The following is a 17,372-nucleotide window of genomic DNA, read 5'->3' as shown; positions in this document are numbered from 1 at the left end:
CACATATCATTCATACACAGTACTTGTTTTTGGTTTAAGTTCTGTTATAGATTTTTGGGGGTATTGGCCCCTGTTCCAGTAACTCCTAGAAAGTCTGCTTCATGGCATACATGTTATAATATCACCATCTTCTTAAAGGTAGCCAAATTCTTAGTTGAATTATTCAAGTCCTATGGTCGGGAATAGAAATGGACAATCCATAGGCCATAAAACTATATGTTAGTTTTAATGTTCTCACACTGACCTAACCCTTCTCCCACTAAAAAAGCACAAACAAAAATAAAAAATGGGTCATTTTACTTCCAGAAATACTCATTTTTTGTTCCTTGCAAAATTTAAAAATCAATACATTGTACAAGTTTTTAAAACAAAAAAATATGATTTACAATAGCTCTTGAGCAACAAAAAGCATAATGTATCAAGATTTATAGCAATACAAAATTAAAAAAGAAAAAATGAGGCAAATATATTTTCTATTGTTCAAGAACCACTTATAAGTAACCTTTTTGTTTTCAAGACTCCTCCACTTTATTATTTTTAAAAATTATTGACATTCTATTATTTATATAAACTAGAATACTAAAAACAGAGATGAGAAAAAAGATATTATAATAATATTAATTACAATTTGGATTATTAATGTTACAAGCATTAGAATTATTTGACTTTTCAAGGTGGAAAAAAAATCTTGTGTTGTTAACACACACACAGACACAGACACACACACAAACAAATGAATGGCAAATATTGATGAATGGAACAAATTTAACAAGAATTAAAATATTAAAAAGTTTTATATGTTGCTGATATTCTCCAAGTTTAAAATCCCATTCAGATATTGTCAGAAGAGTGTCTTTACATTTGCTTCACTAATAATGAAATTAACCCCAAAATATTTGAAAATAATATCTTACCTGCCAAACAGACTATCATGTACACCATAGACAGAACATACACTAAGATCTATCAATCCTTTGGGTTTAGTCGCCCGTTTTTCACTTTCAAAATAAATAAGCTGAGCATCATTTCCTTCTAAAATAAAGTACAAGTTCTTCCACCGCTTTCCTTTACCTGTAACCATGGTAAAAAGGCAGGGTAAAGTATGTGGATTTTTTATCATCAAGTCTTTGACAGTCTAAAATTATCTTTGTCAATTCTACCTTATTTGTTCAAATTACCCCTCAATTTTTTTAATGAATCTTTAACAATGGAATGGTACATAAGGTAAATGTTTAGCCAAACTCAAATTTTGATTGACTGCTGGGAAGATTCTCTATAGACTGGGTATGAATGTATGAATTCATACCTTTCTTGAAGTTTTCTTTTTTTAATATTGTAAATCTGATTAGTAGTTTCAAGTTCTATACATCATAAGCAGAAGAAAAAGGCAATTGCAGAATTGCATTTTCTTGTTGCAGAAGAATATTAACATATAAATATGAGCTAAAAAGATAGTAATATGCAGTTACACTCTATATAAAGCATACAAATTGAGTATAAGCAGATAGCATTACATTATGTTTCTACCACACAATATTTATTTATTTCTCTCCTTTATTATTTTTACAAATAATTAAAGGTGGTGAACATATCTGACACCCCTTCTTCCTCCTGTTTTCCCCACAGCAACAATACTGTGAGGTTGATTCGGCTGAAAGAGAGTGACTGATCCAAAGTCACCCAGCTGGCTTTCATAGCTAACCACTAGACCAAACAGGCTCTATTTAGTATAATTTAAGATTTCCTAAACTGCAGTAGGTACAAGATTATTGACACTGGATGTATTTGCCACAAGTAAAGCAAAATTTAACTGAATTGTCAGATATTCACAGCTGTTTTTTAACTAAAAAACTATGATTTGTACTTACTTTTTTTAAGAAGATATCCTTTTTTAACAATATTTTTATAGAATGCATCTTTAGTTTTTCGCCGTATTGTATTGTAAATTTCTTTTCCATCTACAACATCGTTAAGCACTTGCCCTTGATGCTGAGAGAAAAAAAATATGTTAATTTTTCATTCTGAAACACTCAAATTCTACAATGCATACTATAGCACACTGATTTGTCCATGCTGCTGCAAGATACTAATTAAACAATAGTATCTTAAATTCATGGTATAACTTTGCCAGCTACTTCTATACCTCCCCCTCCTCCTCCTCCTCCCTGTATTCATTTTTAATCCATTTTCCCATATTCAACTAGAGCAAATTAATAATACAATAAAACAATAAGAATCAGATGAAAAGTTTCTTTTCCTTTACATTTTAAAAATCTTTGTAGTTCAACTAACGGTTTTAAAATTGTATAGAGTTTACTTGCACTATTTAGTTTTATAAGTAAGAACAGTAACAATATGCATGTTTCAAATCTCTGTTTGGAAGTTCAGGAATTCTTATTTCATTACTCTTCTCCAAAGCTTCTATTCCATTCCTTCTGTCACAATATTTCCTGGCCTACCTATTTTGGTTGGCTTACTTAGTTTTGCTTTGGTGTCACTTCATAATTCTGCTTGTGCTTGATTTTGTTCATGTATAACAGTAAATACAGTAATAGAGAGTATGATGATTAATATTTTGTTTTTAAGTATTAAGGATTTAATTATGAGTCATATTCCAATACATGACAAGAAAGAAGATCAACTTAAAAGGATGATCAAATGAACAAGAGTTATAAAAGGTAACAATTTAAGTGACCTACAAAATAAAATAAGTTTTTTGGACCAAAAAGCAATTTTCTCATTACATTAAATTAATTAACATTAATTTCAATTACAACTCTCTCTACTGAAAGAACAACCCACATATTTATTTATTATATTTGGTGTTTTTATTCTGCCTTTATTACTTTTAAAACTAACTCAAGAAGTGAACACAGATAATACTCCTCCCTCCTCCTATTTCATCTACAACAGTAGTCCTGTGAGGTGGATTGGCTGAGAGTGACTGGCCAAAGTCCCCAGCTGACTTTCATGCCTAAAGTGGGACTAAAACTCAGTCTTTCCCTCCTCTCGGTCAGCACTTTAACCACTGGCTCTCAATACATATTTGCAAGAGCAAATGATGAAAAAATAATAAGCCATCTTTCTTTTATGGTTTTCTTGTATTTTTGCAATTACTAATACTTTTAATTACAATTAAACATTCATATAATGACTCACCTGCATTGGAACAGGATCTTTAAGATAATAGCCTTCAACAATCTGTTCTTTTCTATAGTGATCTATGATGTCTGCTATACTGTTAAAAACAAAACAAGTCAATTAAGAATTAGAATTCTATAAAATTGAAATAAAATGGCTATAATATAGATGGGGGCAAGCGTATAGACTTTTCTACTCAAATTGTATATTTTAATGAATTCCCAAATGAAAAGAAGTTGACACAACAAAGGGCAAAGCTAAATATACCATGACATCTTTCTAAAACTGTGAATTCATTCATTCTATTATGTACAGTTGTTTATTGATTCAAAAATAAGAAAACAGTGAACATTGCAGTTGCAAAAGAGTTTGGACACTCTTTCAGTTAGCAATTTCTAATGCCTCCCTAGAAATAATAGTTTCTAAAGATGTCCTGTATTTAGCTAAGACTATTTGTGCTTGATTTTGGTATGTTTTTCTACTTTTTCTTGAAGAATTATTTTAGTTCAAAAATATTCTTGCATTTTTTATATCTCGACATTTTACTATCAGGTTTTTTTTCTTTTTGTTAAATCCTTTATTTCTCTTTACTGTAAGTACCTCATGATTAATTTGCAGGTATTTATCAGGTTTTCTTTTTGAAATACCCAACTTCTTCTCAACTTTATCACTGACTGTGGAATATCAGCTATTGATATTTAGTTGAATCCATTCTTTTTCTCACCTGCACAATATTTAATGTAACATTAGCTGCCCACTAGCTGCAAAGAAAAACTAACATTTCTTGTTTTATTTAAATACTTCATCAATTTTTTGCTACAAATGTACTTTATGTAGTTGTGGCTGAACATTTTAATTTTGTTCTATTGTTTCAAAGTGTCTTTGGAGATTCTCAATCATCCAGGACATGATTGTCCCAAAGATGCTTTTTTTTCCACTTTGTTTTTTTTCTTTGAAAAGACTTTGCTTCTTTTTCAAAAAGCACCAAGAAGTTTGGATGAGAAACCAAACTTTTCAAAGACAAAACCAAGAAAGTCATTGCCTTTTGGAAAAATCACCTTTGGGATTTCAAAGCACTTTGTTCCAAAATGTGCCAGATTTATCAAGCTTTATCTTTTCATTTTAGATAATGTCATTTGTGATGAAGTTAGAGAAAACATTTCCCTAGAAAACTCTTCAGTACAGATCACTTCCACCTAAGTAACATTGTACTGGGACAACTACTCCAGGGTCAGCTAAATGTTCAGATTATTTGTGATCTGTTAGTTATCTGTTTTTCACAGTTGAAATTACTAGGTAGAAGTGTTTATAGTTTATTTTTAAAATTCTTAAAAGAATAAATCGTCTTCATTTGTAAATATTTAGATAGTTGCTTAGAGAAGTCTATTGTTATAAAACAACAATCACATCTTGAGAAGTTATAAAGATTAGAATATGGGTTCATCTGTAAAACTATGTCTAAATCTTTGTAGACTTAATGAGGTGGGCGGGTGCGTGTGTACTCAGCAACAACTTTGCTGTAAAAAGAAAATAGCACTAAATAACTTGATGTCCAAATTTCTCCATGTACCATATTTGCTTCTTTTCTTATTTTGAGCAACAACTGAAAACTTGTTCAAATTTGCAGAACTGTAAGTTGTATTTAACATTGTACACTTATATCAGATTCTGTCAACTTTGTGACTCACTGAAATGTAAAAGATTCTGCAACTGTAATCTGTTAGAGCTATATTTAATAGCACATAATACATTTTCTACATATATGTATTCTTACATTGAAAAGTAAAACCCATTTTAAATTTTATAGAAAATATTATGAATGTATATATTTTAATACATTCAGTATTTGGTACCTTATAAATAATATTGAAACTCTCTAATATGAAACAGAGGCCCAAATAATAAGAAAAAAAATTAAGTCACAAAATTCTAATGTAAACAAAATGGTTTGGAACCAAGTTATATGACAGTCTTCATTTGCAGCACCCTCTCCATACATTGAGATAAAGCGGTCTCACACTACTTTTCGATCTGGCATATCCAGTCTTATTATCTTTAAAAGTATAGGTTTGCAAGCATAAAAACAATTTCTTTCTCCATTCCATTTTATTATTTGATTATATTTCTTTGAAATGTCTCATTTTAATATGAGGTTGAGGAATATTTTAAGTTTGGCTTTTATAAACTGTTGATCTATTACTAATCTATTCTTATTTTTATAAATTTCCCTGAGTTTTTTCTCTAAAAGGGTAAACAAAAATCATATTCAAATTTAATCACATTTGCACTGAAAAGTTTGAAATGTATTATAAATAGGGAGGCAGGGTAAAATTGCACTTGAAGGCCAATATTCAAACAAAGAAACAAAATCTTTCATTCCACATCATTTACAAGCCTGTACATCATGCGCACTAAAATGCACTTGAATAAATCATTGTTTATAGACTATATCAACAGAGCACTTTTCTTCATTTTTGTTATTTTCAATTATAATAAACATGCAATAACATCAGCAGAAAAGAAAATTTGAATTTAAATATGATATGTACTTAAAACCAATAGTAAACTATATACTTTATGTTACTTTTTCAGAAGTGTACGGCTCATATACTTAAAGTATGTGTTATATTATCAAGCTTTATACTACTTCCCCCCGCTTTCCATATTTTTAGAGTCTTTGTCAAATAAAACTAATACATTTCACTTTATGAAATCTGATATTTATCATTTTTTTCCTAAGTTATATCTAAAAGCAAAGAAAGAAGGTGTCAATTTTACTAGCTAGACTCTCCTGCATTTCCTTTACATGCCAAAAAACTAGGTTTCTGAGACTCTTGTCCCACCCACTATAAAATAATGGGCTATGCTTTCTCTTATGACATAGCCCACACTTTATATTTTATAGTTTTCTAGGCAATATTTCTTCTCTCTATCTCACAAGGTCTTTCCCATGTATCATTACAGCCAGGGAGAGGCTGTATATTTGTGGAGGTCATTGGTCTATATTTGTGGACGTCATTGGTAAAATCTTAACTAATCCCCCCCTCCTTTTCCTAACAGGAAAGGAAAAAGATAGAAGTCAGTCTCTGAATCTGGAGCTGCTAAAGATTTGAATACCTGATTCTTTCTTACACTTCTCCTACTTTCATAGGCTCACTAACTTCATTTTGATCCATGCTTTACATCATAAATATTTTAATTCTGGTTGAACTGTCAGGGAAAAAAAAAACCTGTCCTCTGTGCATAACAATTTGGGTTTGGAATATTTTGCATATCCCTTCCTTTTGCTATAGAAATGCATAGCACACACTTATTCAGTACACTCATATTCAGTAACCTATACATAAAACTTATCAATTAAAGCAATACACATTTGAAAAGAAAATTAAATCTAGTAAAATACTGAACATTTTAGGTTATGACTGCTTTGAGCTGAGTTTGTTTCCTATTAACTGTAAATATTTTTAACAAAAATATGAAAGCAGTTGGTTTGCTACTGAAAAAAGATATATTGAAGAGTTACATACGACATACTTAAAAGTGTGCCACTATTAAATTCTCATACTATATACTCCGTAAAAAATTGTAAGAGGCAGAATAAAATTGCATTTCAAGGTTAAAATCTGAAGAGTTATGGAAATCTTGCAGATCATATCATTTACATGTTGTACATCATGCTTTCTGAAACATATTTGAATAAAATCACTGCATACAGATGACATCAACATAGCATCCCCCCCCCCTTTTAACATTCTCAATTATAATGTAAACATGCAATGACATCAGCATGAAAAAAACCTCTAAATATAAATATGCTATGTACATAAAACCTAGTATGGTAAATGTAAAACAGATCCCTTCTATTTGGATTCTTGTCAGCAACTTTACAGTTATAGTTTTAATAAAACATTTTCCTATCAAATATGTCTATTATTATTATTATTATTATTATTATTATTATTATTATTATTATTATTATTATTATTATTATTATTATTATTAGATTTTATACTCAAAAATTTATCAGATTGTCAATGAAGCATAGATCTTTTGCATGCTCAGATTGTGAGGAGAGGCCTTTAAATTGCTCCTACTGAACCTCCAGTGGATCTGGAAGTGTTAAACACTACTTCAATAGTATCTTTTACAGCTATAACTGTCAGATATATCAACTATTTTGCTTTTCTCCAAAAACATTTTCATTTTGAAGCTGTCATGATATGTCATCATCTTTATCTTTCTCATACATATGTGCATATGTAGAAGCTATCCAATAATGAAACTATATATTGTGACAAAAGAAATTTTTAAAATGCTATATGAATGAAATCCTACTATGAACAGTTTAAAGGTATTACTTTTAATTAATTATATATACATGGTAATTAATTAATTATATACATAGTACACCACACACCAAAAAACTCAGCTAATTGGCACAAAATTGTCTTTTGGGAAAGTTGATGTAAAAGTAATAGGTTGTGTTCAGAAAACTTGACTTATGTAATGAGCTTTTCCACTTTACTTTGTAGCTTTCTAAGGATGAGAGCAGAAAAAGCAAAGAGAGCTGTTGCAGTAGAAATTCGTTTGTGAGATCCAGCAGGATGCTTTAGATAAATGTAAGTAAATTTCCACTCACACAGTGTAAAATCAGATCACAATTTCAGCATCTAAACAATGAAGTACAAACACAGACTTAAGGTTGAATTATTGTACTTGTAACAACCACTGAGAATAGCTTGTAAAAACTGAAATATGCAGTGTGATTCAAGATGGCTTCAGATGAGAATGTTTTCTAAAAAGAAAACACTTTTTAGTTTTTCCTCATTGTCAAGTTATACAAATCAGATCCTGGAAATGGGATTTTTATTGCTTAATTCAGGACCATGGACTCCTGTTTCATGCATGTCAAAGTTTTCAGATGGAAGGCTTCTATTGCCACACCCTTAAGACCTAGACAACTAGACAATGGGCAAAAGATAGTTTACCTTCAAAGGGGCTGACTCTGCTGCTAGCTCGGTTTTCAATGAGGATGTCTGAATGCCAGACAGATTTAGTGAAGAAGATATTCAAGAAGCTTGTATGTGGGATATGCAAAATGATCCAATTGTATAGCCTCATAACATCTTCCATTTGAAGTTCTATGACAGTCCAATGACCTTCTCAGCTAGGAGAGCTTGATACTTTCTCAGTCACACCAGCTGCAGGATTTCTAACCACTCAGAAGACAAGCTGGAAGTGAGAGAAATTCTCGGTTGGGATGGACATCAATTCCCTGGTTCATGTTTGGCATATCCAAGTTCTATAATCTAGGTTAGGGCAAATCTTCTTTGGAAGTGAGAACTAAATTTAGCACTACTAAAAGTTATTCAAACACAGTCTAGATTAACATACTTTTACGAACTTGAAAAATAGAATGAAATATACTCAGTATAAGTGGAGTTTTATGTCCTAAATTTTCTCTCATGTGAAAATTAAGTGCAATGTCTAGTGATGAAGCAAATGATACTTTTAAAAGAAATATAGTAGAATCCACTTATGTTCCAATGGCAAAGTCTTTTTTATTTGTTAAGATCTGACAATGGACACATCTTCTTACTCATTTGCAAACATGTACACAATTTTTATTTAATATAGTATATACATTTTTTTAAATTTTGCATCTTTCAAATCAAAAATAATTGTTACATATAATATTCTCCCTCCCTGCACAAAAAAAGTCAAACCTGCCAAAACCACGAAAGTCTGATAGAATTTAGCATGTACCATTAATGGCAATTAACAGAAATTGTAACATAAATTGTAAAATATGTTTGCAACATACCTGTTATAGTATCTGCCCCCCATCATAAACTGATTGTTTGGTGTTGGACATATTTTAAAACGCTGTATGTTTTCACTGGTTCGAAAGTAGAGTGAGTAATCTCCAGGTGTATTATCAGAAGGCCTCACAAGAAAACTTGATACTTGACCCACTAATTATAAAGAAAAAGAAGAAAGTTACAGGTCTTTGTCAATAAAACTGTTTTATTTTATTGGTCTGGAACTTAGCATGCAGCAGAGGAAAATTTAATCAGTTACAAAAAGGCTTGCCATTTTTTCTTAGGATATTCTTGTTAATTAAGCAGTTTCCATACTCTACCTGGCTATTCCAATGGATTTTAGTTATAAAATTGTGGAAAACTGACAATTCATTTCTCTGCCAGTTTGAAACACATGAACAAAATCCCACCAAACCCCCTCTAAAGCAGAAAAATCCTTAATTCAACCACAACATTTAGTACAGAAGACATGCATGTATTAGGACTGAGTAATACTTTGATTCAAATTTCAAAGAAGAAAGGTTCATGAGGAATGCAAATACTACATAAATTTGAACCTGTGTCATAGTTTGAGGTTGTGCTATTGTCTTTTCCAGTTTCTGGAGATCTCAGAAAGGGACATAACTGCTCTGAAAGGTGTTACAGAAAGATGCTAAATTCTGACTTCCATGTTCCAACATTTGTAGATAGAACAGTGGCATATAATTCTAGCACACATTTCATATTAACAGATATTCTATTTATTAAAATTCACAATTACCTGTCATCAGCAAACTATAAGCCTCTTGTTTTGAAATCTTTCCATGGAACCATCTTAAAGAATACAACAATAAACACTAGGAAATATTAGTAGCAAGCTCTTTGGTTTGTTTTAGGAAACATACATTTTACAAATGACAATTAAAATGTATTTACAAAAACCCAGACATGTAACATTAAAAATACTCAGATTCTTTTATATCAGTTGGATTAAATGTCAACAATATCTGATAAATAAGTTTTAAAACTGCTATTTTTTTCTAAGTAAAATATAATAGAAAACAGCAACTTGATCTATTTCATGAAAGGACCATCTGGGATCTAGAGCTGGTCCAGAATGTGGTGGAGGATGTTGGGAGCATCATGCTATTCCCACAGGACCTCACTGTTTTGCAAACTGCATTAGTTGCCAGTTGGTTTCTGAGTTAAATTCAAGGTGCTGCTTATCACCTTTAAAACCCCTCATCCTCATGACATACAGCCTTGGCTATTTCAGGGACTGCCTATCTCCAATTGTTTCTGCTTGTTCAGTACAATCAAAAGGAATGAGCATTCTCTGGATTCACTTGATTGAAGAGTGTTATTTTGGAGGCAGGGCTCCTGTTACAGCTTCTTCCCTTTGGAACAATGTTCTCCCAGAGATTCATGCACCTCTTTTTCTTGCGTTGTTTAGGAAACTGTTAAAAACCTGGCTGTTCTCCCTGACCTTGGGATAGAATGGTTGGAATGGTTCCTTTTTATTATGTATGCTGAGTGGCCTGTGCATTACTTTCCAGTCAGCCAGGGTTCTTTTTTACTTCTATCTTGAAATATTGATTTTCATTTTTATTTGTAACTTGCCCAAGGATTTAGATATCTCTAAATTTGGAAATTCAATTAAAATAGTATGTTCAGAAAACATTTCAAAGCAAGCTTTATTTCTATTGCTGTTCTTTTATCCAGATGAATATATTTCATTCCCTTTGTACTAAAACCTGTTGTTTGAGAACTTCTCCATTGTACTAATTAATCATCTCAATGCTAAAAAAAATTGTAGCTAATATCAAACAAAGGAATCCAGATATGACTTATGAGTCAAAATTGTAATATAGATTTTTAAAGTCCTAAAATGTTTCTCATTATGCACATTAAAATAGCACTAATTCAGTGTTCAGCCTCAGTATCTTTATTTGTGCTGCCTGTTAAGAATTTGGCTTAATACAGGTAGTCCTTGACTTACAACAGTTCATTTAGTGATCATTCAAAGTTACAACAGCACTGAAAAAAGTGACTTATGACCGTTTTTCACACTTACATCCATTGTAGCATCTTCATGATCATGGATGTTTGGCAAGTGGTTCATATTTATGATGGTTGCAGTAGCCTAGGATCATGTGTTCACCTTTTGCAACCTTTTGATGAACAGAGTCAATGGGGTAGCCAGATTCCCTTAACAACCATGTGACTAACTGCAGTGATTCACTTAACAACTATGGCAAGCAAGGTTGTAACATGGGGCAAAACTCACTTGACAACTGTTTTGCTTAGCAATGGAAAGTTTGGGCTCAGTTGTATAAGTCGAGGACTATCTGTATGCATCTAGGCATACAATCTTCTTTTATGGGATGATGCCTCTGGCATATAAAAAAGCAAGAATTAGCATACTAGAAGAACATACACTTAGATAATTATGTATAAAAATTCTACACTTACATTTTGCCTTCATGTGGATCTTCCTCTCTTCCCTTAGAAAAATATGATACAAAAATATGACCACAAAATGATTGTAGCATTAAGCATGCTAAGGAATTCTGCTCTCTTTAGAAAAAACATAATTAGTATAATTTTAAAAATGTAAACATTAGGTTGTTCTGAATCAGAACAGAGAGTCTGTCCATGTTTATTCAGGATTACATAGTACATTAGACAACAAAGCTTTCTGCAAATAAAGTTTATAAAGGAATATAGTCTATGATGCTTCAACATTTATAAATATTTTAAAATTCCGTATTTTTCAGAGTATAAGATGCACCCGAGTATAAGACTTACATTAATTTTGGGGGAGGAAAACAAGAAAAAAAATTCTGCCTCTGCCTACCAGCATCCATCAGTATTCATCTGGCTAGCGTCCTTGCAGCAAACAGCAAACAGCCTGTTGAGCTTCAGCTCGTTATCACAGCCTGAATTCAGCAGGAGCAGCTCATTGGTGGTTGGATCAGACTTCCGGAAAACCGCCAATCAGCTGTTCCAGGCTGTGGGGATTGCTGCCTCCAGGTATTGTGTTTTTGCCCTCCGCGCGTCACTTTTTTGGCCTCCGCATGTCGCGTTATTGGGCTCTGCATGCTCCGTTTTAGACCCATTCCAGGCTGCAGGAATTGCCACAGCATATCGCCTCCTCCACACACCGTGTTTTTGGCCTCTGCATGTCACCTTTTCAGCCTCTGCACGCCCTGTTTTTGGCCCATTCCAGGCGGCGGGGCGGCAATGTGCTGTGGTGATCTGCGCAGACTGGAAAGGGCCAATCAGAATTTTGAATTGCACCGAGGTATACAGCAGCACAGGTGGTCATATTGGTACATGCAGGTAAAACTTCAATTTTACAAGTGCATTGGCTCCAAGGTATAATTCAAAGTGTTGGCTATCACCTACAATGTCCATCATAACACAGAATTGTGCTCCTTGCAGGACCACCCATCTTCAGTAGTCTCTGCCAGTCTAAAGTACGTGCACACCCTTTCTTGAAATAACGTATCAAGATTTAGGAGACATGTCTTTTAGACTGCAGCACCTGCCCTGTTGAACTACCTTCCTAGATGTAGGTATCCTACTAATCTTGCTATTTTCTAAGGCATTAAGTGTCAGGAGACCTAGTCTTAAAAGATGAAATACAAGTTGATATAACCTCAACTGTTTTTGTTGTTGTTAGGATACTGTGATTTGTTTTTATTATATACCACTTGAAGTATCATTTCTGCAAATTTGGATAGTCATATAAATAAATAAACAAAGTCCCTGTGCCTAATCTTATTTCTATTTCCCATCCAAAGGAAGGAAGGGTAAAAATTAATTAATATAACTGTAATACTAATAGAAGGGAATATAGGTGGCTCAGGATAAAACTGGGGATTCCTTCATGCTGAACTTGGATGTTTTCATGCAGACGTTTCATTACCTGGCTAGTAATATCTTCATTCTAAAAGGCTTGGAGTTTGCTCTCTGTTTATGTACAGTAGCTTGCCCTATCATTGTGTGTATGTGAGGGGTTGTTTTCTCCTTGGTACTTCCTTAATTAGGCTGTTGTTTACTACTTGATTAGTTCACTGCTGGATTGTTTGTTTAATGCTGTTCCTAGTGTAATCCCTGCTTATCTGGGTATTGATTTCTGGCAAGAGATGTTCCGATCTTATTGTTTCCTTTTTATCTTTTTTATTGCCATTTTTGAATGCTGTGCAAATGTGGTTTTATCTCTATATGCCAATTGATGGCTGATATGTCTGACTGCCAAGTTCCCAGAAATATTAATGGGATCACCACTCTCAGGACTCATAGCAGAGACTGTAATGCAATGTATAGAAACAATAGCTTTCCCATACATGCAACTAAAAGTATAGCTCTGGCTTGTAGATGACATCTTTGTCATAACCGAAAAGGAACACTAAAGAATCAACAATCAATAATATCTTTAAGAAATAAAATTAAAAAGAGAAAAAGAAAACAACAAGAGTTGAATAATATTACTTACCACTTCCTCCACTAAGTCTTCTACAATAAGGCCTTGTTCATCTGTACGTAAGTTTGTAACCCACATCCATCCATCTTCTAATTCATTGTGGACAATGAACATGTCTCCTTTAAGGAAACTACAGATAGTTAAGGTAAAATGTATTAATTATTTAAATCAACACTCAAGCGAACAAAGTTACACTTTTATCAACTTGATCTGTCTTTGCAAATTAAATGAATTTCTTATAATTCCCCCCCACTCCCCGAACCATAGGCCACCACTAGTTATTATGTAGGAAACCTTGATGATCTCATAATTTTATTTTAAATGTGTTTTATATCGTATTAAATTTATTTGAAGGAGTCATATTCTGAAATATTGGTGGAGAAACACATTAGAGTGGTATATAAGCCTAAATGCTATTGCTAAATGCTATTGCTTCAAAGAAAAGTAAGTGTGGAGAAGAACAGAATATTATTGAGCTCTCCAGAAATCATATATATGTGTGTGTGTTTGTGTGTGTAACCACATCCTACTTTCAAAATTGTTACAATTGGTACCATGTGATCCACAATTATTTACTAAGAAGTATAGCTGCTTGAATTTGGTGTGACTAACACTTGCGTACCTACATATAGAATTGGATGCTGTTTTAATAAAGTCACTTTAAATAGAAACCTGGAGTATTTCTGTGCATTCCTTAAATCTAAACTTATACTACATTAACTATATGCATCATTTCCATAAATTTGACTGACATCACTATTAATTTAATGATAAAATAGACTTTACATTGAAACAAAATAATTAGTACAATTTTCCATTATTTTAAATTAATAGAGTGTAGTTGCATTTTAATTCTTACAAAAAAATCTAACAAATATTAAACCCAAATGTACATAGATTATTTATCATTCAAATTAGACCTTATTTCATCTGTTTCTGGCACTTTAGTATATGGCAGAATGGCTCGGACTCTCCTGCGGTCCTCTACTGGCTGTAAAAAAAAGGAAAGATATTCTGTTTTGAAGAAAAACCTCAGAATTGGTATACTGAATCTAGACAAAATCTCCAACATACTCAGACCCACAATTTACAGTCATCTTCCCACCCCCCGCCACATTCCTTCAGTCACAAAGTTCCAATTGGCCAGAACCAATTTCAAAACCAATAAAAAGATCAAGATTTTAATCTAGGTTTTGATGTCGCATCAGAAATAAACATAATTTAATAATAAAATAATTAAGGTGGTTTTTGTTTGTGATTGGGAAACAATCAGGTTTTAATTAAGATTGCCATAAACAAATATAAAATACTGGCATTTGTGTTCGATATTTGCTGATTTTTTTGTAGAATTTACCGTATTTATCGGCGTATAACACACACTTTTCCCCCCGAAAAATAGGGGGCAAATGATGTATGCGTGTCATACGCCGATATAATGTTAAGAAGCCATGTTTTTACAGTATTAACAAGTACCGTATATACCAGGCATGTCCAAAGTCCGGTCCGCGGGCCATTTGCGGCCCGGGGGGCGGTTTAATACGGCCCTTTAACAGCCCTCCCTGCTCTATGTAAATGTGGCCCGCCCACGGCAAGCAGAAGACCTTTCAAATTTCTCTCCCACCACCTCTTTTTCACGCGCGTGCTCACACTTCGCCTCCTTCAAGCTCCGTGCTCGCTGGAGGAAAAGGGGAGTGTGTGGGGGGGTATTTCCGAGTTTTGAAAGCAGAAGACCTTTCAAATTTCTCTCCCACCACCTCTTTTTCGCGCGCGCGCTCACACTTCGCCTCCGTCAAGCTCCGTGCTCGCTGGAGGAAAAGGGGAGGGGAGGGGATATTTCCGAGTTCCAAAAGCAGAAGACCTTTCAAATTTCTCTCCCACCACCTCTTTTTCGCACGCGCGCTCGCACTTCGCCTCCATCAAGCTCCGTGCTCGCTGGAGGAAAAGGGGAGGGGGGGGTATTTCCGAGTTCCGAAAGCAGAAGACCTTTCAAATTTCTCTCCCATCACCTCCTTTTCGCGCGCGCACTCACACTTCGCCTCCGTCAAGCTCCGTGCTCGCTGGAGGAAAAAGGGAGGGGGGTATTTCTGAGTTCCGAAAGCAGACGACCTTTCAAATTTCTCTCCCACCTCTTTTTCGCGCGCGCGCACACACAGGAAAAGCAGACAAGCAGGAGAGAGAAGAAAGAAGGCAGGAAGGCAGAAGGAAGGGAAGGATGGAACTGGAAGGGAGGCAGGAAGGAAGGGAAGGAGGGGAGGAGGGAGTAAGGATAGACAAGCAAGAGGAAAAGAGGAAAGAAAGCAGGAGGGCAGAAGGGAGGTGGAAGGAAGGAAAGAAAAGCAGACACGCTGGAGGGAAAGAGGAAAGAAGGCAAGCAGGCAAGAAGGAGGCAGAAGGAAGGAGGGAAGGATGGAACTGGAAGGGAGGCAGGGAAGGAGGGAGGGAGAAAGGAAGGATAGGAGGATAGGGAAAGAGGAAAGAAGGCAGGCAGGCAGAAGGGAGGGAGGTGCAAGGAAGGAAGAAAGCATAGATAAGCAGGAGGGAAAGAAGGCAGGCAGGCAGGAAAGAGGAAGGAGGGAACTGGAAGGGAGGCAGGAAGGAAGGGAAGGAGGAAGGGAGGGTGGAAGATAGTAGCAGTGAAAGCAGCAGTGTTCATTGCGATTTTGAAGATAGCAGTGAAGATGAAGAGTTTCTTGGTTTCCCAGATAGCGATTTCTGAGTAAACTTTTGTAAAAACAGAATATCCAAGTTTCTTTGTTAAAACAGTTGCTTTTACTGTCCTTTTACATTATTTACCTTATAAGTGGTAATAATATTAATAAAAAAAAGTTCTGAGCTACCCTTATTTTGCTTCAAAGTTCTTTATTTGAAATTTAAATTTTTTTCCTGAAATTTCCCTCTTAAAATGAAGGTGTGTGTTATACGCCTGTGCGTGTTATAAGCCAATAAATACGGTAAATAAGTTATCTGAAAAATCTTAGATTTATATTCAAATTGTGATTTATAAAAATAGATTGTATTAAATTTAATTATTGTCATATTATTATTATTTTTGTTATTTTTGTTCATTTCTATCTATATCTTTACTATATATCTATGGAGATGCTCAGTCATCCAGGTCATGGTTGTCCCAAAGGTGCTTTTTCAAGAGGCAACTGGACTTTTTTTTTTTTTTTGAAGATGTTTCACTTCTCATCCAAGGTGGTTTTTCAGCTCTGGAAGCTTCTGGGATGAAAAGAGAAATGTCTTCAAAGAAAACCAGAACGTCTAGTTGCGTCTTGAAAAAGCACCTTTGGGGCATCTTTATTATACCTGACCAAGTTGACACAAAATACTATACAAGCTTTTGGAATCTCCAGAACTTCAGACATTATTTATAAAAAGAAGGAATAAAGAACCACAGAAGTCCAAAAATATATTTTTTTGCTCCTAGTTGGCTGATTGTAGGTGGTGTTTGTATCATGTCATATTGTCTCTTTTCTCCTGAAAACTGTATTGTTCTGTATTCAGTCTATATCACAACTTCTATTCTGGGACTGACTTTGATGTAAAGTTCTGGAGAACTTCAAAACTTGTAATTATTCTTTGTCAATCTAGTTAACCTTTTAAAGATATTATATGGGCTTATATAGGTATGGCATTTAGATCCTCCAAAGTGCAACAACGCTGTGAATCTTGAAACAGTGATTTTCAGTTTCTTAATTCAATGTATTCTTTTCGTCCCATGAATCAGTATTGACTCATGGCAACTGTAGCTTTCTTGACAAGATGTTTGGAAATGGTTTAACATTCCTGCTTCCTAATGCTAAAAGAGTGGCTGCCTATAAGGTTATCCAACTGCCCTTGTGCCAAAATAGAACTCACTATCTCCAGGTTTCTCACCTGGTATTTAATCACAATACCAAACTGGTTCACTTCAGTTAATTTCAAATATATAAAAATTC

General features: G+C 34.0%; 1 protein-coding gene across 1 annotated transcript in view; it reads right to left on the bottom strand.

Moving 5' to 3' along the window:
- RASA1 (RAS p21 protein activator 1) overlaps positions 1 to 17,372 on the bottom strand; it is a 45,797-nt gene that overhangs the window by 19,810 nt on the left and 8,615 nt on the right. The window contains exons 4-11 of the mRNA XM_081943816.1: positions 14,352 to 14,422; positions 13,444 to 13,561; positions 11,415 to 11,446; positions 9,724 to 9,776; positions 8,966 to 9,116; positions 3,160 to 3,238; positions 1,869 to 1,989; positions 915 to 1,071 (exon numbers count right to left, since the gene is read on the bottom strand). Of these exons, the coding sequence (XP_081799942.1) occupies positions 915 to 1,071; positions 1,869 to 1,989; positions 3,160 to 3,238; positions 8,966 to 9,116; positions 9,724 to 9,776; positions 11,415 to 11,446; positions 13,444 to 13,561; positions 14,352 to 14,422 (782 nt within the window). The remainder of the gene's footprint in view (positions 1 to 914; positions 1,072 to 1,868; positions 1,990 to 3,159; positions 3,239 to 8,965; positions 9,117 to 9,723; positions 9,777 to 11,414; positions 11,447 to 13,443; positions 13,562 to 14,351; positions 14,423 to 17,372) is intronic.

Source organism: Natrix helvetica (genome assembly GCF_964273705.1).
Source record: "Natrix helvetica genome assembly, chromosome: 2".
Lineage (NCBI taxonomy): Eukaryota > Metazoa > Chordata > Lepidosauria > Squamata > Natricidae > Natrix > Natrix helvetica.
Note: the sequence above shows the minus strand (reverse complement) of the source record. Positions and strands in the feature narration are given on the sequence as shown.